At 53.4% G+C, this 20,512-nt stretch overlaps 3 protein-coding genes and 1 non-coding gene across 4 annotated transcripts; 2 read left to right on the forward strand and 2 right to left on the reverse strand.

Moving 5' to 3' along the window:
- Positions 1–237: 237 nt before the first annotated feature.
- N0V96_008165 (uncharacterized protein) lies at positions 238–1,668 on the reverse strand (the record flags this gene model as incomplete). The annotated part of the gene is made up of 3 exons (XM_053193778.2): positions 238–1,138; positions 1,205–1,485; positions 1,549–1,668. 3 exons carry the CDS (start codon positions 1,666–1,668, stop codon positions 238–240), a joined length of 1,302 nt encoding a protein of 433 aa, XP_053048723.2.
- A 2,134-nt stretch (positions 1,669–3,802) lies between these two features.
- N0V96_008166 (uncharacterized protein) lies at positions 3,803–4,342 on the reverse strand (the record flags this gene model as incomplete). The annotated part of the gene is made up of 2 exons (XM_053193777.2): positions 3,803–4,055; positions 4,182–4,342. 2 exons carry the CDS (start codon positions 4,340–4,342, stop codon positions 3,803–3,805), a joined length of 414 nt encoding a protein of 137 aa, XP_053048722.2.
- An 11,232-nt stretch (positions 4,343–15,574) lies between these two features.
- On the forward strand, positions 15,575–17,119 carry LDB19 (Endocytosis regulator; the record flags this gene model as incomplete). Its single annotated transcript, XM_053193776.2, has 1 exon — positions 15,575–17,119. One exon carries the CDS (start codon positions 15,575–15,577, stop codon positions 17,117–17,119), a length of 1,545 nt encoding a protein of 514 aa, XP_053048721.1.
- Positions 17,120–19,831: 2,712 nt separating this feature from the next.
- On the forward strand, positions 19,832–19,930 carry N0V96_008168. Its single transcript has one exon. It is a non-coding gene; the product is annotated as a tRNA-Arg (tRNA).
- The last annotated feature ends 582 nt before the right edge of the window (positions 19,931–20,512 follow it).

A 20,512-nucleotide genomic window follows, 5' to 3' on the forward strand; every position in this document is an offset into this window, starting at 1 on the left:
TGCTTTCTGTCCATATTTAGAACATCTATAGTCTCGAAGAGGTTGTTTTTGTCCTTACATTCTTGTCTCTGAGACTGGCTATTTGGAGAATATGACAAGCCTGTAGCCCGCATGAATCATCAAACCTCATCAGACAGCTACTCGACCCTTTCCCCTGATTCTCTGCTAGACTGTGTTGTTCATACGCTTAGAAGATACCCCTGTGGAATGGTATCTGCAATGACGACCAGACCAGGCTTAGTAACCCGCTCTCCGGAATGCCTCATCCAGCTTCAACTCAAGAATCTGCCGCTGAGCCTGAATACTCGCGGTAAGCCGCGCATTTTCCTCCTCCCCAGCCCTCTTCTTCTCATCGGCGTCCCCCTCATCGAGGTTCTCCACCTCATCAGCCATCATATCATCAGCCTCCGAGGCCGACGTCAAAGCCATGGGGGCCATCCGCATACTCGCCATTCTCGTGGACGTGACTGCACCCGGCAAGAAGCCCGGAGCAACGTACTTCTTCGATTTGCCAGCCGAGGCGATCAATGTCGATAGAATCGCAGCGCTCATGTCCAGAACATTGTCCGCCTTGAACGTGTCAGGGTCGTTGAGGAGTTGTAGCCCAATACCAAAGGCCACAGACAAAAGGGGTCCCGCTCCGGGAATGAACCCAAGACCGAGCTGGACCACATGCGTCACCAGGTCCAGGATGAAGGAAGAGTACTTGTACGGACGCCAGCCGACTTCAACACCAAAAGTCGCGCTGATGACGCTGGCGAGATCGATCTCGCGACGGAAACCCTCCTCGGCCCGATTATCGTTGGATCTCCAGTTCAAACCCGCGTACGCAACGAGGAACAGCGCGTCGGTCTTGGTCTTGGCGTTGTATACCCCGTACTCGGGATTGCGGACCTTGTGAGGGATGGTCAGGTAAGTCACCAGGTCTGGGACCTTGAAGAGCCACGTCAGGCCCCGATCGAGGCCGAGACCTGCCTCACGAGTGGACTGGTAGGTTCGTGGCTCTCCTACGGTGTTGAAACAGTTGATCGTGTCACGGGCCTTGAAGTCGATGACAACGTATGTGCAGTACTGCTTGTAGGCTTCGTCGGTTTGTTGGCAGACGGGGAAATAGATTGCCCGGATCGGAATTGTAGCACTAGGGGGTATGACAGTCAGCTTTTGGATCATCTGGTGCAAGACCGGGTTATCTGACAATACTTACTCGATCCATAGCCACTGCGTATCTTTGTTGCGAATCTTCACGGGTCGCAGGATGAACTTTCTTGGTCCGCCCTTGTCGCGGTCGCGCATCTCGTTCCAGTTTAGACTGTTTTGGTAGCTGGTGATCGCGAGCATGCTCCCGGGATCCGTGGTCTTGCTCTCGCCGACAAAGAACCTGTCCCATTGTACGAAGCGAGTGCCGTAGAGATCCGGATAACCACCCTGGATCTTCGACCGCGGGTGCGTTGGTGCGACGTCACCGGCCCCGACCCAGCCGTTCCACTGAATGGAGATTATGAGCTACTAGATACCAAAAGCTGGGGGAATGAAGAGTAAGGGCCATACCTGGTATTCTATGAGGACGTGGCTGTAGAACTGCTCCGCGTCGTCTGCAGACCAGCTGCTCCCGTACTTGAGGGACGACCGGACGAAGAAGCATTCGCCCTCGGGGAAGTAGGAGGCCATTGTGTTGGGTGGTTGAGTTGAGAATCAATAGTGAAGGGATGTAAAGATACTGATAGTGCAGGAGTATCAGAGGAACGAAGATTCTGGTCCTCGTGCGAGCAGCTTGAGTCAGAGACAAAAAAGAAGGAAGTCGGAGAGCGAGAAGACGAGAGCTTTTATGCCATTCTACGCCTTCAGCTTCGCTCTAGACTCTGGCAAAATCTCAAGATGCTCATTCAACATTAAGGTAAGTACTTAGTACTTCGCCGTGTACATCCCCACGCACAGCTTTCTGATGCACCTTGATGCCACAGTGATGCCATACCGGATAATGTGAACAGATATCGATGAGCGATAGTAGAAACTCGGTGTAAATTTCAACCGCCCAAAGATCCAGATCGTGAGACTTGCAGTCGATGGACCAGCCCAAGCCTCGTTGCGATGGGCAAGAAGAGTGACGATCATGGTGGGCCGCGTCGATCACAACGGGACGAGCCGCCCGAAAAGCGTCACAGCGCGGGGTTCGCATAGTAACGGCTCCCGTTGGACGCGGCATGGGTCTGTCGAGCTGTATGACAAGACGAACGGTACAAGTGTGCATCTCGGTTGGGTTATTGTGTTGCTGGGATCCACGGCCCGATACAGCTACCCCGACTTCGTTCCCCCTTCGTTGTAAAAGACGCAGCTCATCCTTCGTCAGACCGGTCCGACGAGTGCCTTAAGTGTCGTTGGCCATGCCCGAATGCAGCGATACACATCATGCCGGCCTCCGGCCCGTCATGCGGCCGCCGCTTAAGAATACGAGAAGCCAAGATTGGCCCTGTGGTTTGCCCCTCCAAGGACGATGAACGGTGGCTGACCCCTCCATGGGGCATGGGCAGGCAGTATTGGCGATGCAACACATGAGGCGGAAGAGAACATATCTTCCCTCTAACCTACGCCCAGAAGAAAAGTCTCTCATAGCAATAATGTACATTCTCATTTGAAGCATGCGTAACGGCAAATGGGCCAGTGAGGTGGTTGTAGCCGGCTCGAATCACCAAATGCATAGAGTCAGTAGCGTTATGCCAGTCCATCTTCATGCTTCAACTAGCTATGAGACTCGTCGAAAAGCCGTATTATCGAAAACGCACGACAATGGAGTAATGTCTTGTTTCAACACCCCAACCAGCTCGCGATGCATGCGAGTTCGGAAATTCTGCGAACGGCCCCCTCTCGGAACGAGCACAAGCGTGCCCTAACATGGAAGTTCAGCGCGACTGTCATCACACAGGGGCGGGCGGAGCCGACATCAGACGGCCAAGTTCAGTCGTGCATATGCCAAAGTTTGGCAAAGAGACTTCGGATGATTCGCAGATCACAAGCAATGACAAGCCTCTCAGCCGAGAATTAGGCAAAAGCTACGAACTTCGCATCGGTAGCTCCCGTGCAGCGAGCCCTCCCCTTTGCCCGCAAACCACAAGCTTGGCGAGTCTGGTATTGCTTGCTGAGACCGACGTCATGCAGTGCGGAACTCTAGAATGGGTACGTGCCTGATGGGTGCCCATGATCATGAGCTTCCTATTCAACGCAGGATGGCCAGAGAGGGTGGTTTAACATGTTTGTATTATGCTGGGCTAGCCAGCATCACAGATGCCTGGTGACCATCTCTCGAAAGACAAGAATCCTCCCATGGGCTGGCGGGCTCGAGCCTCACCAAGCCCAGTATGCAACTTACCTCCCCACAACCGACTGTATCCCCCAAGGTTGTCAAGCAGAAGAGTTGAACCTTGACCATTTGTGCCGAGGCTGTGCTCTCTGCTCTACCAATCCTACCAGTCATTTGTCGCGTTCCCCAAAGTCCAGGCTGCGGGTCCGAGTGACGTAGAATATCGGAAACCATGACTTCGTGACGTATCCGACCCTTTCAGCGAAGAAAATGAATAGTTTCGAAGACGCAATGCCATGCTCGCAAATGTGATTCACGAAAATCAGGTCCTCGAGGGGGGTGGGCTTATGTACAATCCCCTCGCCCAACGAGCAGAAGAAAGTTTCCAATCCGACAAATCCCGAAACCCATAATAATCGTTGACGAATTCTTCCATTCGTGTAAAAGTGCAGCTAAAGTGCGGTATCTGAATCTCAAGAGGTCCCTATCACGGGACGACTTGAGTAACTACCGGCGCTCCGGCTCGAAAGGGTTCTCGGCTCGCTGGTGAGGCTGACGCTCGGCTTCGAAGGGGTTGTCGTTACCAGGTTGGTTATTTTGGCCATGCGGCTGCCAGGCGCGCGGGGGCTTGCCCATGGTTGGGTGGTCGTAGACGTCGCCGTCAATCTCGAGGTCAATTTCGTCCTCCTTGCGCTCCTGCTTTTGTCTTCTCATGTGCAACACAGTCAAAACACCAAGGGTACCGCAGATGAGCACAGCACTAAGAAAGATCATATTAGTCTTGGCTGAACGATGATTGCTGAGGTAGGCCCTGGAGTAGCTTGGCGACATGCGAACGCAAGCAGAACTCAGATGGCAGAGTACGGAATGGTTCGGGTAGACCTACGCAGTAATGCCGATGGTGATGCCGATAATCTTGGAGGACTGGAAGGGCTTTTCGCAGCGGGAGCTGTTGTCGCCATCCGCGCAATCATCGCGCGCAGCGAGGTAGTGCACAGCGCGAGCGACGGGTGCCAGAAGGCTTGCGGCAGTTGTTGAGGAACTCATGATGCGACTGAGGAGGGATCGGATTATTGTGGATATGATGTAACGGTTCGATTGTGGATTGGATTATCGTTTGTAATGACGATGGAATTCCCTCGAGTTCCGATAATATCGTAGATTCCGTCGTGTCGCGTCGAGTAAGGTAGAATCCTCCCTTTCGTATTTAATTTTCTGGCTTGAGCCGCCTTCTTCTTGTCGCAACTATCACCTTGATCGTCCTCGAATTCCTATCGTTCGGTTGCGGCAAGCGGGTTGCGGCTGGCTCGTCTGTAATGAGTGGATTCGCCCCTGTGTCGCTTGTGTGAAACTGGATTCGGAGCCCCTGCTATCGCATTCTCTGATTGCCAACGGTTTTTTGTTTTTATGCAAGGAGTGACTGGAGTGAAGAAGGGCGAAAACGGTTTGCGAACAGAGACACAACGAAAAAGTGGTCGGTGCCAAGAGGAGATGCAGGAAGGAAGGAACAAAAGAGTGAATACCCGGAGGGTTTGTGTTTGTTGGCGAGGGAAAGCAAGAAGGGGGCGAGTAAGGGAAAGAGCGCGCGAGATTGAGGCGGGCAGGGACGGGAAGCAACCTGGAAGGAATGGAAGGAACGGATGGAATTTGGGAAGGGACCCGACACCTTGAAAACACGGGGAAAGTGGAGGGAAGGAAGGTGAGGCAATCTGCCTACCTATTCAGGGGAGGGGGCGGCGGTCTCAGGGTCCAGGGGGAAAGAGGCAGGCACCGCCGCACGTACGAAAAGCACGCCCGACGCAGGTACGACAGGAGCAGGCGCAGGAACAGGAAGGAACCCGTGGGCAGACAGAAGGCACAGAGTGAGAGTGACAGTGGAAGGAAAGAAGGCGCCCCTCCTTCCTCCCTCATTCGACAACAACGTGCCTGCCTCAAATGTCTCTATTTTCAATCATTCCTTCCATACCATCCCCCATCAGGAACGCATTCACTCCTTCAGTCGATTTAGCGGCTGTGCATTTCTGCATATTCTGCATTCGCGAGGAAAGACACGAGTTCCAGTCTGGGGGGAGAATGTGGCTGTGTCTCACTCATCTTCGTTTTCAATGAGGCCGAGAGTGCCGGAATTGGCTGTCATGATTGGCTCATGAGAAACCATCCCCAAAAAGGCCTCCCCTTACGGTGTACAACGGTCTTGAACAGGAACAAACACGAACCCGGGCCCCAATTAAAGGGTTGGCGGGATGGTCCAGCGATCCGAGTCAACCGAATACGGCCAATGAACGGCCAACACGGGCGAACATACTGCCGCAGTCAATTTCCTCGACTCTGGATTTTGCCTCCCTACGAACTGCACAAGCCAAACACCATACTGATGACATTGCCAAAGAAGGGTCCGAGAGGGGCAGTCGGAGTCTTTCGTGGGTTATCGTGGGCATCGCCAACCGACAGAGTGGGAGCCTCGTGATTAGAGTGGCTGCCAAAGAATTGGTCTTGCGGGGAAATGCTTGTCTCGTGTTTCACATTCCAAACTCCCTGTTCGCTGTGTCCGGTGAGAAATTGGCATGTCATCCCCTTCTCTCGAGGTCGGGTGACATTGTGGCGGATAAAATACCTAGTTGCGCGCGCGACGGCCTTCGAATCTGATGGGTTTGGCAGCGCGAACTCTACGGATAGAACCTCAAGGGCGTTCGTCCCGCCATACTGCGTAGAAAACTCGGCATAGCATTGATGACTGAGCACCCGGACAATCAACTGTCAATAGCCCTCTATTAGAGTTCATGACGACAGCGATGTCAATTGACATTTACTCTACACCACATGACTATCATCACCTCCAGGTTTCTTGCCTACGGAACCACGGCACATTTTTAATTTCCCTTTCCCTCTGCCATCCCCCCTCACCGAGGCAGCGGCAGCGACTCAGCGACCGTCAACAACATCATCTTGTGACATGCTTCAGACATCCCACCGCATGAATTGTAACGAGTTATCCCGGCGATAAGGCCGACGGGAAGAGCCAACCGCCGTACCTTTCATTTCGCTAAATGGGCCTTGTGGTGCTCGAGCTTCCCACTCACTACGAGCCACGCACTGACCAGGGAAAAAGCAAGACAAACCATTGGAAGTTTGTTAATAATAGAACCCTGAGACAGCGCCGTCGCCACCCCGCCTGAGTTTTCTCCCCGTGTCCTCGGAATGCCCTCGCCTACTGCCGAGGTGCCGCTGGCGTTCGAAAATCCCCCGACTCACTTTATCTGTGGAGCGACCCTGACGTTCTCGGGAGCTTTGCGGGATACCGAACAATTGCGATCACCAAGTCCGCAAAAACGGATACGAGCGACGATGGTCAGCTCGACGAGTAGCCAGTTCACCTTAACCTGCTTGACAGATTTATCGCTCCGGGAGATGCGAAATTGGCCGATGCGACTGGAATTCATCTGCACGACAATGGATCATTGAACCGCATTCTTGGGACCAGCGCATGCTGCACTGGAATGCAGTCGCTATTGCCGGTGGGCCCAAAAGAATCGAACCGGCTGACTGAAAAAGCATCGTCGGCCCGAGGATGACCGGGTGGACGGGGGCGAAGTTGTGGGGTTTTCCTCCGGCAAGACCCACGAGGCCTCATGGGATAGCCTCCGATGAATGGACCCTCCGAGTAACGGAAGAATTATCCGAAGCGGGTCTTTTCTCAATTACCGGCTGCCGGGTCCGCCTCCGGTGCCAAAAATATCGCCACCCGAACTTGCCGTTTTTATGGGTCCCACATCCGATTCCCGGGGGAGAGGCCGAAAGATTCCAGAAAGCTCGTGGGACAGTAAGGTAGCGTCCAACATGGCCAATCCACCCTCTCAATAATGCTATCAGAGTTCAAAGTCTTGGCTGATATGACTTCCATATCAAATAACAGAAACTTCTCTGCCCAAAACGCCCAGAAATGTCCAAGCTGAAGCATGCGGAAGACGGTTCCTGACCTCACCCTAGGTAAGGATTGATGATCAGATGGTTCCGTAACATGCCACACGGACGGGAGTCAAGCTGGTAGGGCTTCTGCTGCGGAAAGATTGGGACGACAAGAACACTATTTCTTCTTCTTTCTATCTTCTTTCGGCGGATTCCCATTTCTCGTTGGAAGCTGCGTCTCAACATACAGGGGCACGAGAGCCTCGTTCGCTATGGACTCAATGACCAAGAGTTTTGCCACTTTTGCGAGAGCCATGTGCTGTCCAAGCACCGAACAACGAGCCTATCTTCAATTGTTTGGTTTCAATTAACGAGAGCCAAGGCCAAGGAGTAGAGAACACTTGACTCGAAGGAACCTTCAAGTCGTCAAGGCTGCAATTCCATCTTTCCATGTTGCCATTCCTCATCAGGAATACCTCGGCATAGGGAGGCAAAGACTGAGGGATGCCCGTCGTGGCTGGGCATCCCCCGATACCCATCTTTCGCTGTTCGCCGTTCTCCATGGAGATGCAACTTTGCGATCCATTTAGCTCTCCGCTGGCTAGTGAACACTATGTTCCATGTAGTTAGCGGCGGCAGCGGCTCTTCCCTCGTTCGCACCGCGGCTAAGCTATTAGTGAGGTAAGCATATTCGGTCACAAAGAAAAAGGCCAGGGGAAATTTTGTTTCACTGGCACTTTTGCCCAGCATGCTCTTTTCCACCTTTGTCTGTGCCGTCCGACGCCATTATGTAAGAGGTTCCCCAAAAGCCCATTGAGCTAGACGAAGGTGTGAGTGCGGCAGGCATGCGAAATGGTCTAGACTTAAGAAAAGCTTTCTTTGCTGGTAAGCGAAGATGGGGCGGGATGGAGAAAAGCACGGTGCGGAGCGGCGGCGGAGGAGGAGGCTCTCAAGCTCTTTGGAGAAAACATTGGGACGACGCTGAGGATGAGTGAGACTGGGTCCATGGCGGGCCAGACCCGGATTGTATTGGGTCTGGGGGTTGGACCGCGAAGCTGGAGGAAATCTCATTTGAAGACAGCCAAGACAATGAGGCGTCAGCGCCAGGGATGACAACATTTCCGGCAAGAAAGAGGTTGTGCTGCGTTTCTCGTGAATGGCTTGATCTAGGACATCTCCGAGGGGGAATGGTAGTGAGCTAGATGAAGAGGTTGAGGTTCTGGCTAGGGCGCCAGGGCACTGAAAGCTTCAGCCGCCGGGCGACGCCGCGGCGGGGTAGTAGGTGCTCAGAGCCGGGCTGGGAACTGGGACCTAGTCGATCCGCGGGGGGGGCACATAAGCAAAATCGATTTTGTCCTTTTCAATGAGGGGGTTTCGTCCTATTCGCGACTTACACTTGTCGACGATGCCTACGATCAGCCCTTGGCATAAGGCGTGATTATGACGATGATATTCTTTATTACCCCTCATTTCTCTGGATTAAAGTGTATTTGGTGTAGTCGACCGTACTAAAGAAATGGTCCACGTGAACGGTGCTCATGTGACGCGACGTCTCATTCCGCGGAGATACGGACATCTGAAGGGCGTGAGTCCTATGTCATGATGATCTGCGGGCACAGCTAGCCACCACAATGCCAATGGAAAGCCACGAAAGCTGCGACGCTCGATGATATGGACAAGAAAGGTATGCATGTAGTTGAGAACTTGAGGCTGGCCGTCTAGCGATCTCCCGCCTCAAATCTAGTAGAATGCGGGGTGGAAAGGTTGTGTTGCAAAAGGAAAACCTGGGGAAAACATGAAATGGCTAGCTTGCGATAAGGATCTCGAGGTTGAATGGTTGAAAGCGCTGGTCCCCGTCCGCGCGGGGTTTCACCTGGATCTTGCTGCACCTGAGTGCCATGCCGGGGAAGATGAAAGAGGCCGAGCGTTATCAGCCTCGTAAAACATGTTGATATCAAATCGATTGTTTCTCTGCTTCGAGCTTGCCGCTCGAGTTCGTGACCGTTTGTTTCTGTTTCCTCTGCCCAGGGCTCAGGGACGTGAATAGGGTCAAACACGAGGGATTGTGTCCGATGATTACTTAGAGTTGACGAATGGCGGGCTAGCCGTGACCTCGTTTTCTCCTGGCAGTTTAGGATGGAGTGTCCAAGCCCATTGCCCCATTCCAGCAACTATCGACAGAATGCGAAGACAAAATGATCTGAGAGCAACACAACGAACTCTTGGCTCGAGAACTCAAGCTCGGTGTCTTCACTGTCTCGAGGGTTGCACGCCCAGGAAGAAAGAATATTCGAGGCTCACGTGTGAGAAGAGGCACGGGTATGAACCTTGCTGTACAATTTTGACTTGCCGCGCCCGTTGGCGTGTTTGGCAACGGGCTTGGGTGACGCTCAAGTCGGCTCATTTAAGATTTTCTAGGAACACCAATTGACAAGTTCAGGCTTGCGCTTGTCGCATTGTTTCAAGAATTAGAAGCATGGCTGCCCTGTCTTTCACCATTGCCGTTGGTTGTTGCCGTCCCTACTCGTAGAAAGCATGGGACGAATGACTCTCCAGGGATCCTGCTATGAGTCTGTGAGGAGTTATTTGCCCTTGAGGATGCATGTGGCTTTGGCTGTTCTGGTAGCCTTCTAAAACGGTCCGTGAGATCAAACCGGCCTGGCCGCGTCCGTCGCAGTGCAGTCCGCGCTGCCGCTGTGGGAGCCGTGAGCGGGCGCGGCGCCGGTATCGGGGGATAAGCAAAAGGTTTGCTGTTGCGGGAAAGTTTGCGCCATCTTTCTTGAATCAGGAAAGGCCAGAAAGTGAAACGAAATTGGAGGAAATCTCACGATGTGACCGGTAAGCACGACAGAATGCCGGCCAAGAGCACGATAGTATGACTCCTCGAGCGAAGTCGGCGGGCGCGATGAGGTGGGGGTTTGGAGGGGTCCGGGATGGCTTCCCGGATCACCGAGAAGGACCCTGAAGCGCAAGGGGCCCATCGAGGGCTAAGCTAGGGAGGGGTGGGAAATGTCTTGCTCGGTTTTGGGGCATTGGAGGCGACGGTCACCGATGAGGACCGCCGGCTAGCGGTGAATGGGTGATAAGCCTTAACGAAAACATTCTTCCCCTAAATGACACCTCGGCGTTGGATGACGCCTGTTGGCGTATGAGCGGTTAATTACTGTACAATTTACTAGTAAAGGAGATGAGCATCATGGAAAACATTAAACAGCGGAGCTGGGCGATCTCGAAACACGCTCATGGAGAAGACACCACATAAAACCATGGTAATGAGTGGGAAATACTCCATAGCCACTCAGGAACAATATTCGTGGGTTCGTTGTTGACATCATGTTGGCGACCTCCTGGCTCGATGTACCCGTCCACAAGAAAATTTATGCTGGGCTACAAGTGTGCATTTACGACTCGATACCCACAATTGTAGCAGGGCTGCAGGAACTGTGGTCCTTTGCCCAAGTTGGGAATGGTGGTCAGAGTCGTGGGTCTGGACGACCGCTCTGGATCGCGATGGAAGTGTTCCATCTCGTTTCTCCGAGCTTAGGTCATCTGCCTCTGGGTCTCTTGCTGCCCAGGGCGTGCGGATGTTCACCAGCAAGACTTTTCCATGGGCAAAGCTGGAAGAGTGAGATGGAGCAAGTTCTCCAGCTTCAAGCTCCATCCGGTCTGCAGCTGTGGCAGTGACATGTGTGGGAATATCAGTGGATATCAATGCCTGCACCGGCCGGGGTGGCTTGAGGGTAATGGATGGAATCTTTCTGCCCACGGGGTTGGAAAGAATTTTTCAGCTGGCTACTTGCTGCGGCTTCGTTCTCTTTTGGAGATATCACGATGGGATCAAGTGTGAATGCCAGCGGCCACCGGCATGAAGCTATGGGGTCCTCCAACCCCTTGGGGCTCCGTTTTCCTTGTCTGAAAGGGGACAGAGGAGTGAGAGTCCAAGCGGGATCATGGGCGCATATACGGAAACTAACCTCCCTGGGTATACTGTAGCCGCCTGTAAGAGGGATCCTTGACTCCTTGCTGTGGGAGACATACTTTTGGAATTTGCCGAACGATACTGAAAATGTCAAAAAGAATCTTGCGCCTGGGTGAAAGCAGAGTGAAGAAAAATCCGTCGAAAATGGATGGGCAGGTGACTCCGGTTATACGTAAGAGAAACTTCATGAGTGGCCCGGTGGCCTTGGAAGTGGATATTGTACCCCTGCTTCCCGTCCCCGTTTTCTCCGTTTTTGTTTCCCTCGAGTGGGAAAAGTGGCTTGCGGTTCGTTTCCATTCACGATCCTAGGCCAAGTCTAGAAGCACGTTTTCCCAGCCAGGAATGACATTCGCACGCAATCGAGCGGACTGAAAAAAACTTCACGATGGCGGCTCCATATTGGAAAGAAAGGCGATGGGTTGGGGTTGCTTGGCAGGTCAACGCGGCTAAATGACAACCTTTGCGGACAGGCAATGGATGGACTTCTTCCCGCTCGGCACCGGACCGCACTCCTTCCTCTCGGTTTAGGAATAGGTCAAATGAGTCTACGGGATGCCATTCCGTTACGGGGACGGAAGAGCACTTTTGAGAATGGTTGATGGTGGTGATGGTGGGGAATCGCGCGGCTCACTGCTGAGTATCGGAACAGAGAGAAAGACGGTGACGGTGCGCTCCGTCGGTCAAGGAAACCTTTGTTACAAGTAATAGTCCAGAGCCTCAAGAGCGCTGACCGCAAGCAATAGAGGAGGCTGACAAGGAGTGAGGAGTACCCCGATCGGCCGGTCGGACGGTCGGATTGACATTCTCGACCTTATTCCATTGCGGCTTGGTCCGGACTGCAGATCCGGTGGTACGATCGAATAGGGATCTCAGATCGATTTTGTCTCGGAGCAGAGGTGCAACACGAGGTTTCAACTGCGATGCTATGGCGGTGATGTGTGGGTGACGGTGATGCCGTTGACTGGTTTACGAGATGTGACGAGGAGCCTCGTTGTTTACTAAATTCTTCGTCGCCCGTTGCGCCTCGGCATGAACTACAGACTTTGGGGCTGCTTGCCACTTGCTAAACTCGACTTACACCGGCGTTAAATACGTGTTCCACGCCCCAACGCCACTATACGTGTCGGTTTGGAAACGAGCAGATGGCGCTAATGACTGATGCCATCATACAACTGCATTGCGATGGGAATATGAGCTGGTAGGCCGAGTTCCTTGGCACATTCATGTCGTTGCCCGTTCATCGGCCACTTCTGCCTGTCGTCGTTATGGCCCGTTTCTACATCTCACGATATGTCACCGGCTGGGCACCCGGTGCAGATGCCCCGTGGGCCGTGGAAACCTTCCCCAGAGAGAACCGGAGAACATCAGGTTTACAGCTTGCTTCTGCCGACAGGTGCATTGTGATGGCCTTATCGACCAAGTCACCTGCAATGTCATCTGGCACGACCACACCTCGTGGAGAGCTCCGGTTCTTGGTATGCTAAAAAGAGGTTGAGGGACCCCGCAGCGCGATTCCTGGGCAACGATAGAAAATCGTACCACATGGCATTGTGCGACTGCACCTGAGGGAAGAGGATGCGGTTTGGTTCTGCTGGTTTCCTCATGCTCTTGGCCCATGGTGTCATTTCCCAGGACTATGCCAGCGGCGGCTACAACCTAGTCGGGCCAGTGCTAAGTTTAAGGTGCCGCCCGATCTGCTCTCTGGCATCAATCGGGGAGATGCTGGCATCATCCTCCCATCTTGCGTTATTACTGCGATGCGCTGGAAACACCTGGATGGTAGGCGGCTCCATGGGCCGTAACCGGCTCTGTTGCGAACGGTCGCACCAACATGATGCCATCCACATAGTAGCTGGTGTGCTGTAAGCCTGTAACTAGCTGTAACTGCGAACCCCTTTGTCTCCATTGCGTTTGTTTCCTCTTTCTCCTACTGCTGCTACACGTGTCTTGCTTGTGGACGCAGCAATAGTTGTCTTCCCCTCCGTTGCATCATCCAGTACGACGCCGTGCCCCTGGCCTTGCGCCATTGTGGACTACCGGGCACGACCTCAAGGGTTCGCAAATCGTGATGGCGGCGAGGGAGAATGTAAGCTGAGGCTGGCTGTTCCCTGTAGCGGTCAGGTACAGACTGTACAGTACCGCAATTGCAAGTACCTACAAGCTGTCTCTTGTCCAGGTTGTCTTGGCTCTTTGGTGGCCCTCTTCCCAGGTTCCGGCGATGGTGCTCTGGGATGAGATATACGTACCGAGTTTACCTGACCGCCGCGCTACAGGACCGCGATCTGGCGGTGGCATCTCCTCCTAAACAGCGCCGCCTATTGCGGTGGACGGCCCTCAACTCGATGTTGGTTCCTACCTTCCTAGGAATAGAATACAAGTTACGGATGCCCTACGTACCTACACGTGGGCCCGCCAGGACCATTTCTCCGTGTGTCATGGCTCAGGACTGAAGAGAGTGGTTGCGAGTGCTGGAGCCAGGCGCAAGGTCAGGCGGCCACCAAGGAACTCGACCCATGCCATGGCGGGCAACGCCATGCCTTGCAAAAGTTGCAACAATAAACCAGCTCGGGCCAGCATCCGTCCTTCTCAGCCAGTCGAAGGGAGCTGGTGGGCTCAGTCACTGGTTGGCGTTGGTCATGTTCGAGAAGTGTCAGTTGGCGCAATGTACAGCTGCGCTTGGAACAGACTGGAGCAGGTACTTCGCGCAATGGACCCATCCGGTGGAGATGGTCCAGGCTCTTTTTTTTCACACTTTTTCTTTCTTTCTTCCCATCCTTGGTTGATTCACACACCTCTGTGATGGATCCACGTCCACTTCCAGTAACGTACTGTGTCTCTGTCAGTCACAGTTCCCATGTGGGTGTCTGATGAAGAGCTGATGTACGCGATGCCGCGCTGGCTGGGCCGTGTCAAAACGCTGGAGCGGAGCATGTGTCGCCAGGTACCCTTCCAACTCATGACACATAATTACCCTATGAAAAGCTTGACCATCACGAGCTGGCAAGACATAATAACGCGACGGTCCTGCTTCACGTCTTGCGTAATAAGAGGCTGATATTACAAGAGTCTACTACCGCCGTGACCTACTTTTCTCCTGATCTACCCTCGTTGACAACTCCAACTTGACGATAACCTCACGATACATTTCGTTCGAGAAGCCGAAAAGAACTCCTGCCATCTTTCTGGAGAACCCCGGCCGCTTTTGCCTCCTCCGCACTCTGCATCTCATCTCACCCGAAAAGCCCGCCGTTAAGCGCAACGCTGCAGCTGCATCCATCCCACATTAGCACACTTTTCCTGCGCCCTACCTACTACCCCGGTCAACAAACGACTTACACGAAGGAACGGGAAAACCAAAAGGGGAAATTCACAAGAGAAGGAGTCATCGCAGTCGCAAAAAGTCTCTGCGTTTGTTCATTTCCCATACCCCTCCACTCTACGATCTCGACTTCGATCAACCCGAGATTCCAAAACACTTGGTATTCTCTTTAAAGCCAACTTCGCCTCTTCCACGCCTGTTGCGAACGAGAGAACGAAAAGGGACGATATCATCTGCCCTCCCACACCCCGCATCCTACTACCATCCATCGCTTTGGTCGCTTTTATCCCATCTTTCTTCCTCTCAGTGCGCATAGCGGAAGTAGATCCCGTCCACCACCGCCGCAACCCAGCCCAAACAAGCTTCGTTCTTGGCTGTTCGACGCCATAAAGAAAGAAAAACCAAAACTGGCAAAGGACAGAACGAGAATCAGACCTTGTGCTCCTACCACCCACATCACCTGGACCTTTCCTTGCAAGGATTCGAGAATAGCAAGAGGAAACAAGTCATCGCGCTCCACACTCTTCTCTTCTCTCTCTTACCAAGTCTCTGTTCAAGTACAAAGAGAAAAGGGCCCCCGGACACATCTTGGTCTGCCCATCAGAACCATACCACACATCACTCATCAGTCAGTCAGGGAACATCAGCAGACCTGCCGCATTTCGTCCATCAGCTCATCAACGCACTTACACTACACACACCGCCGCTCGCCCTCGGCCTCGCGCCTTACACCCTTACCACCACACGCCCACCCAAAAGAACCTGCGTGCCCGCATCAACCTCGCCTATCCTTCGGGATCCGGCGAATCGACTCTTTTTGTCCTTTTTGGGTTTCCAAAAATTTCTGACGGAACCCATTATCCTCTTGGAGGAACCTACGCCCCAAAACGTCACACCACCTCCCTTATTTTGCGGTTCATCCGCCCCCCTCACCCCCTTTAACCCCTGTCCATCTTGTTGGCCCATCTTAGCCAGCCAAGATTTACAAAAGAAGACTTGAGGGCCGCAACCGAACATTCCAAGATTCAGCAAGCCCTCGAAATCCGGGGAACGCACCACACAACCGCACCCAATCATGCCCCACCGCGTAGCAAACTTCCTGCGGAATTCCACTGAGAACTTCAGTGTTTCTGCCATTGCAAACCTCAAGCCTAAGACCAAGCAACACCAGCAACATCACCAGCCCCGTCACAACAACGTCCAGGACGAAGGCTTGTTGCGAAGAGTCCCTCTCGACCGCCACTCCTCCTACTCCTCCGATGACGGCGAGCACATCCCTTACCACAACATGTTCGCAGCAGATCCCGCAGACCACCTCAAGGAGAAGAAGCACCACCACCACCGCCTCTCTCTGCCTTTTGGCCGCTCCAACAAGGACTCGCACGACAACTCGCATGCAGGCCTCGACCTGAAGATCGAGAGCCCGCCCATCGTTTTCTTTGGCGATGCAGAGTCCTCTACTGGCGCCCTCGTCTCGGGCCAGATGCAGCTCGAAGTCAAGGACGAGCAGCTGCAGATCGAGACCTTTGGCGCCAAGCTCAATATCCACGTCCAGCAGAAGCGCCCCTTCACCAACCACTGCGGCGAGTGCACCAACCAGTACACCGAGCTGAAGCGCTGGACGTTCCTCACGCACCCCACGACGCTTAAGAAGGGTATTCACCAGTTTCCCTTCTCTATTCTCCTCGAGGGTCACCTCCCCGCGTCCATGGACACGCCCATCACCTCCATCGCCTACGAGTTCAAGGCCGAGGCCACCCTCGTCAAGGGCACGCCCGGCTCGCAGACGCCCATCAAGTTCGAGCAGAACTTTGACGTCAAGCGCTCCCTCCCTCAGCCTGAGTTCCCGCACCACTCGGTCCGCGTCTTCCCCCCCACCAACATCAAGGCCAGCGCCCACTACAACCAGGTGATCCACCCGGCCGGCACCCACAACGTCTCGTTCCGCCTCGACGGCCTCACCAGCGCAAACGCCACCAACAAGACGGTCGAGTTCTGGAAGCTCAAGAAGGTTACGTGGAAGCTGGAGGAGACCATCAAGACCGTGGCCCCCGCCTGCGAGAAGCACGCCCCGGTCCCCGGTAACGCCGCCAACAACACACAGCCTCAGCAGAAGGGCGTGGCCCGCACCGAGACCCGCGTACTCGGCGAGAAGTACATGCACGACGGCTGGAAGTCGGATTACACCAGCACCGACGGCCACGTCGAGTTCGAGTTCGACTACGGCGTCGTCGCCAGCAAGCATAGCCACGGCCCGCGATACGCCTGCGACATGAAGTCGAGCGACGGCACCGAAGTCTCCCACGCACTCATGATCGAGATGGTCGTCTCCAAGGAGTGGGCGCCCGTCGGCAAGCCCCACCTCGCGACGCAGACGGGCACCGGACGCATCTTGAGGATGCACTACCACGTGATGCTCACCGAGTGCCCCGGTCTCGGCGTCAGCTGGGATAACGAGGCGCCGCCCGTGTACCAGGACGTTCCCCCCTCGCCGCCCGCGTACCCCGACGAAGCGGCTCCCGTCGACTACATGAGCCTTGAGCACCTTGACGGCCAAGCGCACAACGGACTGGCGCATAGCCGGGAGGGATCCGTTACCGGCGGATCTACAACATCATGACACCACCACTAGAGGAGGAGAGTCGTGAAAAATACCTAATCAACAACCACAAAAAAAAAACAAAAAAAAACACATACAATAATTCAAGAGACGGGATGAAAAGGAAAACAAAAAGTTATTGGATTTAGGATTTGCTTTTTTCAAACGCATTATACCCCCTGGTTCTCGAACCGGGCGCTTGTTTTCTTATAGGATTATAACTTTTTTTTGGTGGGAAAGACATTGTCACAACTCAGTTGGAATTTACTATGGACTTTTTTAAAGAGACGCATGGCATTGAGTGAAATGTCCATGAGAATGTGTCCTACATTGCGAGGCGTTTTACGGGGACTTTGAACAGAGCTGATGGAAGAGGCGCATCATCGATGATGCCAAGGTTCCCGTCACATGGCTTCTCAGTGGCTAGCTCGATCACGAAACATACAATTGGAGCAAGAATGCAATACACAAATCACTCTCAAAATTACTTTGCATCTCATTATGATCTTCCAGTGTGACTTATTGGGACTGACTTTACGAATGACTTAGTCGAACTTCATGCTTGGAGTGCGCTTCAACGGCAAATTGTGCCGCTGGATTACTACTCAGTGGACATAGAGACAACTTCAAACAAAATTTGCCCCTCACCAACGAAACCACAGACTATGCGACTCACGACGCGTGGGATGGTAACATGTGAAATCCATTTCGAGTCACGACCCTTGATAATTATAGGCTATTGGCAGGTCCTTGTCCGATGTGTACACTACCTTGCGGCTCATCCCACGTTTTCTGTTTGCTAGTTTTGTTCTCGCATTGCGTTTACCCGCTGCGGATGCTGCAAGACCTACTGGAAATGCAAGGTTTTTTGGGACGGGAATGTCCCGAGCTTCAAGCTATTGAGTTAATCTTAGGAAACAATTACTTGACGAAAACTACTAGTTGGGTGTGTTGGGGTGCAAGTTGGAGAAATTTTGGGACGGAATTTTGAGACTCATGAGAGTCTAGAACGCCCGCCGACAAACGGCGAATATCCTTGGCGAGCGGTTGATCTGAGCTTTGGAATGATCTAGTGAAGGGTCTTTTTCGGCAAATTGAGTAATGTACCGGTGAGATGAGATTCCGGGAGTATCGTGAGTTTGCGGCGTGCGGCCTATAGAGTTGAGTTGCCGGGTTGTTAATGCGTTGTTGTAAGTTTCCTAAACTTGCTCACTTGCACATCACGCATAGCAATACTACACAGGCAGTTGAAACGGAAAGTATTTCCCTGCTCGGCATGTTTCCCCGGCAGCAGCAGTGCCACGTCGCTTGAAAGGGCAGCTCGCGTCCGCCCCGTGGTTTGGATGGCGCGATAATAGTCTCGAAATGGATGATTCTACTTCCAAGGTCATCTCACGATAGTGCGGTGTGCGGAGGAGCTCTTAAGCGTCCCCCTGGCGGACGGTGGGCGGTGGGCGGTTTTCCGTGCGCTGTGTGATGTGTAGCCGGTGTAGGGTGCAGGAGAAGGGGGACGATGTGTAACCGGCGCACCGGGCCGGGTGTGTCGTGGCCAGCCCGCCCACGCACCTTCGGATGACAATCCGGTAGGTAGGGGCAAGGAGGCGGGCTCAATAATGGCTTGGGACGTATTTTATGAGTCAAGCCAGGCCGAAAGTCATGCGAAAGCCGTGCCAGAAACTCAGAGGAACGGTTGCGAACACCGGAGCCGGCCCGTTTGGGGATGGCTCACAGGGCGTCTCGCAAGGTGCGAAGGTGCGAAAGGAGCCGTGGCAGAGGAGGGGAGAGCCTGAGAGACCGCGCTCCAGGGCTTCTGCTCGGGATCGGTGACACCCGGGTCCAAAGGGGGAGGGAGGGTGGAGGGGCGTGTTGGAGAGCGCCCCCGGGGTGGCAGAGGCAAGTTGCGGACGACGGAAGAAGTGGTTTCTCTTACGTGATTGATGGGGACTTGCCGGAGGCGCTCCCGGAAGGCGGGATGACTTGCCCACGGGCAGGCCTGGCAGGACCTACCTACGAGCCTCGAGGCACTGAGTCTCGCAGAACTCAAGAACGAAGATTAGAAGGGCAGGTCCAAGGCGTGCTCGGCGTGCTTCTATTTGGCCGGCGGCACACACTTGAACATCGGCGCGTATCGTGGAGTTCCGAGCCTGCTCAGATTGTTTCGTTCGGGTTCTCATGAGCAGTTGACAGAGTTTCTGTCTACTTGCTTCCGTGTAAGACGGAAGAGTGGAGGGTCTGTACAGTTGCTTCGCCTATGCTCGCTTCATATTCCCTGAAAGTTGGAACTGTCTGGGGAGAATAATTTTGCTGAAGAATTTTCTCTCTCACTCACTCTTGAAGTTTGTGATGAAGCGATGCCCACATCGAACCCGCTTGCCCCATCGCTAGCTCCAACACTTTTCTGTAAGTTTTTTTTTTCTCCAATAGCGCCAGACCCCATACTCTGATGGATCGCCACTGGGGGGGTCTCTGAATTTTGGGTTTTTTGTTGGCGTGCTTTTGTGTGCCTGCTTGGAGAAAATTGCATGCAAACACTCACAAAACAGATGCAACAGTGATCCCAGCAGAATCATTACGTCAGAACCCCACTAGTCGGCGAAGATTGCGAAAAATCGGGTTTTGCTCTGATGTGTGCTACTGCGGGCAAGGCGAGTCAGAAAGCGCTGTTGTCTGCGACTATGCATTGCGCGGGGAATATAAACGGGCTTCTTTTCTGGGATTCTCATCAAAGCAATTGGCCGGCTGGCGCAATGGTAGCGCATCAGACTTCTACCTTCTCTTACTTTGAGAGTTGTGGTTATCTGGGGGTTGTGGGTTCGAGCCCCACGTTGGTCATTCTTTTGCCCATTCGGTCTAATTTCTCCTTTGTAGCGCAGGAGAAATAGATTTCTTCTTGTTTTACAATAATTCGTTGATTGCCGGCCGATCTACGCTGTAAAACGTGCTTTTTGGCCGAGGATTATCCTAACACTGTGCACTTGTATGATCAACTTCAACTGTACCGAACTGTGTGTTGTGGACACTGGAACCAACTTGCTCTGGTCTTCAATTGCATAAATTCAAAATGGAAGCGGCAATTGGTTTGAATCTTACACGTCTAGGGTTATTTCAAACATTCAAACGCGGACCATTCCGATACGCCCTCAACGTCTCAACTACGTGACACAAGCGATGTAAGCCTGGTCACGTTGTCAGCAACGTCCACAGGCCAATGCCTCTCTATTTGTGAACCAAGACCTCGCTTGTCTTAACCGTAATCGCTCAACTGCGATCGAACAAACCCCATCCTGATACTTACGCTAAAAGCTCACTACATAATCTCACGTCCGGCCAGCCACACGTCTATTATTTCACTATGCTAGTACCGAACTGGTTTTCAGCTCAACCCATCTGCAAGTCAGACACTGATTTGATTGG

Source organism: Colletotrichum fioriniae (assembly GCF_027942845.1).
Source record: "Colletotrichum fioriniae strain IMI 355084 chromosome Unknown scaffold_10, whole genome shotgun sequence".
Taxonomy (NCBI): Eukaryota; Fungi; Ascomycota; class Sordariomycetes; order Glomerellales; family Glomerellaceae; genus Colletotrichum; species Colletotrichum fioriniae.